Genomic DNA, 6,850 nt, shown 5'->3' with positions numbered 1-6,850 from the left:
AAACAGGTGCTACCGCGGTCGCGGATGGGCTCGGCCTTGGCCAGTGGCGGGTCTGTCTTGGAGCTGGCTGGCACAGACTGTCGGACACAGGGGAAGCTTCTAGCAGCTTCTCTCAGAAGCCACCCCTGCAGCCCCCTTGCTACCAAAACCTTGCGATGCAAACCCAATACACAAACATTGCTAATATAGTGCTGTAGAGTAATTACTGTTTTTATAGCACCCTACTGCGAGACCTTTCAGAGTGCTTTGCCAGCGTTATACTTCACCTCATGTTTGTTGCAAAGGAGACTTTGAGCAACTTTAGAGTGTTGCAGAAGTACATAATGTAGCACGATGCATGCCCTTCTGGACAGGTTGTTGCTTTTAATGGACCTCTGTGTTTGTGTGTAGCATGCACTGTCATTTGCATAATTAATAAATAACTTTGAAATAGAGGTATTTCAGAAATGTAGCATCCTATCTTTATGGAGAAAAAATGTAAAAATACTGCAGTGGTGACCTAAAATGTACCTAATAATAAGTACTCCTCTGTAAAGGGGAAAGGATAAATTGTTGGCTACTTCTGTGGTATCGTAAAGTATTAATGAACCTTAATGTGAATTGAATGCTTGAAATCCTGTGGGTTGAGAGATGTGAAACTATTAGAGTTGGCCTTCATGCATAGAACGATGAGTCTGACAGGGGACTTAATTATAAAATGTAGAAAAGGAAGCAAAGCTAGTTAGATGCTAGTAAGCCCTGCGTTTTTATAAAAGACAAGTAGAATAGAAAGATAAGTTTTGCAGCTAATAAAGTGTAGACAGATTTTCCCCCTCCCCCACCACTTGAAATATTTGTGTATGTGTGTCTGAGGGGAAAGCATTCATCAGCAAGAAAAACGAATATTGTAATTTAATGGTAGAGGGAGCTCTACATAGTTTTTAAAGATAGAAAGGATCAGATGGTATTGCTGCTAACTTTCTAGTGTCGTGTTAAAATGTTAATTTAGGTGAAAATACAACTTCTTTCATAGTTTTAAATCTCTAGGCATCTTTCTCTTTTTTATTTTACATACAGATATTGTTAAGAATCTCCTGTATTTTGTATCTTTGTCTAAGAGGAAGCAAACTTTGACCTGATGCTTTGGTGTCTGTCTCTCTCTTTTTAACGGTCTGGTGGTATTGCCACTACAGATTCATCTGGCCCAGTCCTCTTTCATTTAGTATTCAGGAGACAACAGTCTGCAGTTTGAGGATGACTTCTAGTCATTCTGTGTTCTGAATATGTATTTGTATACTACAGCCAAAACGACGATCCACCTCTTTTATTAGGATCATATATCTCAATTACCTAAATACTTGTCTTTATTTTTTCTGTTTATTCTTAGATCTAAGAAAAAGTATAAAAGCTCCTTTTGTACCTTATTTGTAATGATAACTTCATTTTATACAATATATATTTGTAACTTTGGTAACATGAAGGAAATAGGAATTTTATTTAAAATATACTTGTTATTATAGAGAAGGGTAAGAGACTACATACATCTTCCTAGGCAGGCAAAGAATGTATTAAATGAAGACATGTTGACAAGCTGATATTGATTTGCCTTTATCTGAGGAATTTATAGATTTATCTGACTAAGAACTGCTGAAGGGATGGAAGGGAACTGTAGACTTGAGCTGCAGATCTTTCTCAAGGAAAAGTGAAATGGAGTATGCAGAAAGCCTTTTCCCGGTTGAAATCTTGGCAACATGTTTCATGTTTACTTGTGGAGCAAACAAATTTGGAGTCTGTTTTTGTTGTGTTTTTCCCATCTAGAACTATGTTCAAGTTTCCTTTATATCCACTTTCATCTGCGTCCAGTTACAAGCTTATGTTTTGTGTGTGTGTGTGGCTTGTAGTCATTTTGTGAGTTGCATAGCTGAGGTTATTACCCTTTATTTGTCCATGAATGTGGCATGCTTAGTTACTTTGTTTTAGTCAGGTGAATGTATTTTTAAGGCGGAAGGGCCATTGTCATCTGTATGGACTAGAACAGAAAATACCTGTTGGTGATTTCCATATGAACTTTCAAGGGTGTTGTCCCAGATGGATACATGTCTTAGGTGGCCAGGGTTAGCCAGTGAGCTCTCTGGATCATGGGGAGGTATCAGGAAACATACCTGCATTTTTTGGAGTCCTGGGTGGTTTTGGTGATCCTGTGTTATACTTGACAGCTATTTCACTCTCACTGAATTACAGTCCTGCTTATTCTTTTGTTGTTTTGTTTATCTATAAACTGGAAAACTGTTTTGATATTGGAATAAACGTGCTCTTTCTTTATACCTGCTTTTTGAATTTTAACATGTAGCATTCACCCTTGTAGACTGTCAGCTCCATTCTAGAGATGGAAGTCCCAATCTTGGCCTCTTTATCTGAGCGGACTTAAACGTTTTTTCTTTTTGGTTTTGCAAAGTCCCTTCTTTTAAAATTAGTAAGTCTGGGTAGCGGCCTTGCTTCGCTTGCATTTAAGTGCATTAGAAGGTTTATCACTTTCTGGGGCTTCTAAGAAAGTAGATGATGAAATTTTAAAAGGGTGCTTTGGGCACAGATGTTTAGAATTTTGACTACTTTTTTTTTGGTTCTTTGTGTTACTTTCAATATTGCTAACAACAATGTTCAAAAATACAACAGCATTCCTACCTTATAAGTTAGCTTTTTTTTTAAAAAACTTTTAACCTTATTTTTTAGCATGTATTTCTGTTCATTGAACCTTTATGGTGTACTGGTCATTCTCCTGCAAGCCTCTTATTCTATCTGTACAAAACCTGCAGATTTCCTTCTTGGCTGTATCAAAAAAGAGAAACTGGCCTGTGATAGGGAGGTTACTCTTGTGCAGTGCACAGGATTGTATCTAGAGTTTGTTACTCTAGAAATTTTGATATCTATGTATACTCTAGTAGTTTGATTAATTCTGTTAATCTAGAATTAATAGCTGACCAGGAGGAAAGACATCAACTTGTTGTCTATCTCCTGAGATTTTTTTTTTAAGTATTGGTCTTTTTTAAACTTGTATGCAATCTCTTGGCTTATGATTGAAAACACTTTCTGGTAAAACTCAGTGTTTCAAGATGAAAGCCAAGCTCCACCTTTACTTATTTTAAAAAATCCTCCACAGACAAAAAACCAAAAGCAAGCTCAAACTTGCAAGACTTACCTCACACAAAATTACAGTTTTAATAATATAAAATAACTTTCTTCCTGTTAATCAGGTGTGGTGATATATTGCACTTTGGGATAAAGAGTTTTCCAATGGCAAGTTATATTTAAGTAAACTTGTTTGTGGAAGTCATGTTTCTGCTGAAAGTAATAGAGGGAACTTCAGAGGCTGAAAAGTTTGTTATTTTATTGATGTGGCTTATAAAAATCCTTTTCAGGAATTGAAACAGTCTGCAGTGATTATTATTTTTTTCAGTAATAGTATTAAAATATTTCTCGTTTTGTCTCCATAACCAGAAAGGGGCAGCCCAAAATGCTAATCCTTATATACTTGTATATTCCTTGAGAGCATGGATGACTTCTGCAGTTCCAAGTTTTGCACCTAGCTGATATTTTCAAAGTTGAATGTGCACAAAGATAGGCTTGCTAACTTCTCAAATTGACAGATAGTGAGCTGTGTTTTGCAGTGGAATAATTGCTCAGAGAATTTTTTTTAAGTAGGAAATCAGAAGTCCACTATATCATATCTCATATATCTCATATCATATCATATCCAGTTCCTGAAGGTTGTAAGAACAGAAGACTTCTCAGAATGAAAGAACAGAAGTTGCATGTCTTTGTATCACTCTTATTTAGGATGATAGGATGAAATCAGTGCTAGGGCAGCTGCAAAGCTGTAGCTTGAGGGAGGAAAGTGCATAATATGTTTTAGCTGAATTTTCCCTTTAACATGTAATCCAAAAGTATCTTTCTTCTGGTCCTCTGAAAGGAAGAGTTCTCAAGCACACTTGTCAACATTGTCTATTGGTTGTGTCAGTGTGACTTACAAAGGTGTAAGTAAATGCTACTGAACTCTGGTTATTTTTCTTCTATGTTCTTCTTAGGCCAAAATTAGATATGAAAAGGAGCGGAGGTGCAAGCTGCTAAAGCATCTACGAGGTGAAGATACATGGATGCTTGCTGATGTGAATGAACAAGTGGAACAACTAGAAAAGGTGACGGAAGTGTCAATCATTGAATTGTGTTGCTAGCTTTACAGCATTTACAGCATGTTCGTATGAACAGAAGGCTTTGAGGACTTTAAGACGATCTTTAAAAACCTCACAATTTCTGAATTCGTTATGCTTCAATATTAGCTTTCTTTAAGTGGAAATCATCTTTTACTCACAAAGAGGAAAAATTCTATCATTCAATTCCAGCTTTAATTTCTACCAAATGCAGAAGGGCAAGTGCTGACAGACAACAGTAGTCCCCGTAGGAAGAAATCTGGAGGATCCAAGGTTTCGTAGCCGTCCCATTTGTGGTGATTCACAGGAGAAACCTTAATGGAACCTCTGAATATTGAATCCTTTAGTATTAGTGTAGGAATTCTATTCTAGAATTATTAGAATTCTATTATTCTACAATTCTAAATCTGTGCAGATATTTCAACAAAGGACACTGTACTGATGATGTAGTGATTCCCAAGGAAATAGATTTGACTGAAATGATTTTAATGTAGAAGATATTCTATGTATAGTTATAGTGCCCTTAGTACCAGTGAAAAAGATGGGGAAGAAAAGTTGATTATGGATGTCAGGTATGCCCTCTGCCCCCCACTCCAGTAGAAGAGAGAGAGGGTAGTAGAATTAAATGTAGCTATGTCCAGCTGTGTGTGTTTTACCTTTTTCAGTGTGGTTTGGTAAGTAGATTGTGATTGTTTTTCTTGTATGTGGGTGATTTGGTTTGCTGGATCTCATTTGCAAATATTTACTTGTAGAAACATTCTGTTCAGAAAAAAAAGAAAAAGGATAAGCATTCAAAAAAAGCTAAGAAAGAAAAGAAGAAAAATAAGAAACAAAAATCTGAAAAGGAGGATGACTTACGTGATAGTTCTTCAGTAAGTAAGAAACTTTGAAATGCTTCAAGTGACATTTTTTAAAACCTGCACTGTTTAAGTCTCTGTGGGTACACATGGTCAGTAAAATTAAGACTCATTCTTACCATTTTCTGCTGATAAAAAATGTGGCAAAGTTTGTCTTTTCAATATACTGAGTATTCACTCAATTTAAATGATGCTGTTATGTGAGTGCTTGTGAATTTTGTTATATTGAATTCACTCATTAGGAACTAAGGAATTTATAGTTTTTCTGCAGAGAGAAATTGAAAAAAATCCTCATTCTAGGGTAGAGTGGAAAATTCATAGGTTCCCCATATGTATGTATGTATCTATGTATCTACCTATATCTATATATCTATCTGTATCTATGTATCTACCTATATCTGTGTATCTATCGATGGTATACGATAGAGTGATGTGTCTAAAAGTACAAATACTTGACTGTGATTTTAAGCATGAGTTACTCCTGCCTTTTTCCATGAATGTTCAGCCATGGAAACTCCCAGCAACATGGGAGTTGTATGTGAGTCTGAAGGAGGCTGAAACTTGTGCATTTGAAACTGCAGACGGATGCCTTCGCATTGAGGGGCCCTCTGGCAAAACAGTATGGAGACTGTGTTAGAAATCTGGGTGCTGCTTTCTGCCCATGTTGTGTAAAACATGCTCCCAGCATTTTGGTGCAAGTCAGGTAGCATTGTGATTTTTTTTCTTTTCAGAAAGCCTCTTTTATTGAATGAAGGAACATACAATATGATGAGATTTATTTTCCAGGGACTGATGACAGAAGTGAACTATGCTTTTCAGTGTGGGAAGTAACCTAAGCCACAAATGTCCACCATTTCCCATGGGAGTCATCAAAACTCCTCAGATGACATCACAGTTCTGGCTGATACCTTCAATCCAAAGTCTGTTATTCCTATGACAGTTCATGTAAATAGCAAAGAAACTCTGTTCAATGGAGTCCTATTTGCTTCAAGTGTAAAATCTCAGTACACTGTTTGCAAGTGCAATGGTAGGAAGTTGGATATGAAAATAGGAAGAGATAGCATATACAGTGCTTTATAGTGTACTTTGCTACTGATTTTACTTTTTTAATGTAAAACATACTTAATGAATTTAGATTTTTTTTAATTTTTTGTTGTAATGCCATAAAAATTGGTTTTTGTTTTGGTTTTATTCTGACAGTTTTAACTTTAGCAGTGTTATGCTAATAAACTGCCAGTATGAACTAGTGTTACATACTGTGATGTGCTGATGAAGTATGGTGGAACATTTTGATCATGAAGGAGCAATCTCCTATGGGAATATCAATATTCTATTTTTATTATCATTATTTTAAAATAACAATATTATATTAGTAATGCTTAGCACTGAGCATCAATTTTGATTGTCAGTAGACTTGGTAAGTATTGTATTTTATCAACATATAACAGTATGTTAAGGTGTTGTTATTATTCTTTACATTAAACTATTTTTAGGATTCTTCAGTTGAATGGGTTGAGTCAAATGTGTCACAGCCAGATAACATAGAAGAGGCTTGGAAGGCCAACAAGCAATCAGATGCTGTGAAAGAACCCTCCCTGCAGGTGAGCAGCCTGATAACTACTCCAGAAATAAATTCAGCATGACCAAATGTGAAACGTGCTTAGGTTTCTTGAAAGCTCTTCTGCAATGTGTTGAACAAAACCTATTTTACAGACGAATGTCTTTGTGTAGCTAGATAAATGTTACATTTCATTCATCGGAGGACTTCTCTACCTAATAGTTGCTTAGTATTTAACAAGGCGCTATACT

General features: G+C 36.0%; 1 protein-coding gene across 1 annotated transcript in view; it reads left to right on the top strand.

The window, feature by feature from the left end:
• Positions 1–4,067: 4,067 nt before the first annotated feature.
• The window catches only part of LOC104618124 (CWF19-like protein 2), a gene marked incomplete at its 3' end in the record, with an annotated part of 47,437 nt that continues 44,654 nt past the window's right edge, over positions 4,068–6,850 (top strand). Inside the window, exons 1-3 of the mRNA XM_010283646.1 lie at positions 4,068–4,172; positions 4,937–5,056; positions 6,535–6,642. Coding sequence (XP_010281948.1) covers positions 4,131–4,172; positions 4,937–5,056; positions 6,535–6,642 — 270 coding nt within the window. The remainder of the gene's footprint in view (positions 4,173–4,936; positions 5,057–6,534; positions 6,643–6,850) is intronic.

Source organism: Phaethon lepturus, unplaced genomic scaffold (assembly GCF_000687285.1).
Source record: "Phaethon lepturus isolate BGI_N335 unplaced genomic scaffold, ASM68728v1 scaffold6823, whole genome shotgun sequence".
In the NCBI taxonomy this organism is placed as follows: Eukaryota; Metazoa; Chordata; class Aves; order Phaethontiformes; family Phaethontidae; genus Phaethon; species Phaethon lepturus.
Note: the sequence above shows the minus strand (reverse complement) of the source record. Positions and strands in the feature narration are given on the sequence as shown.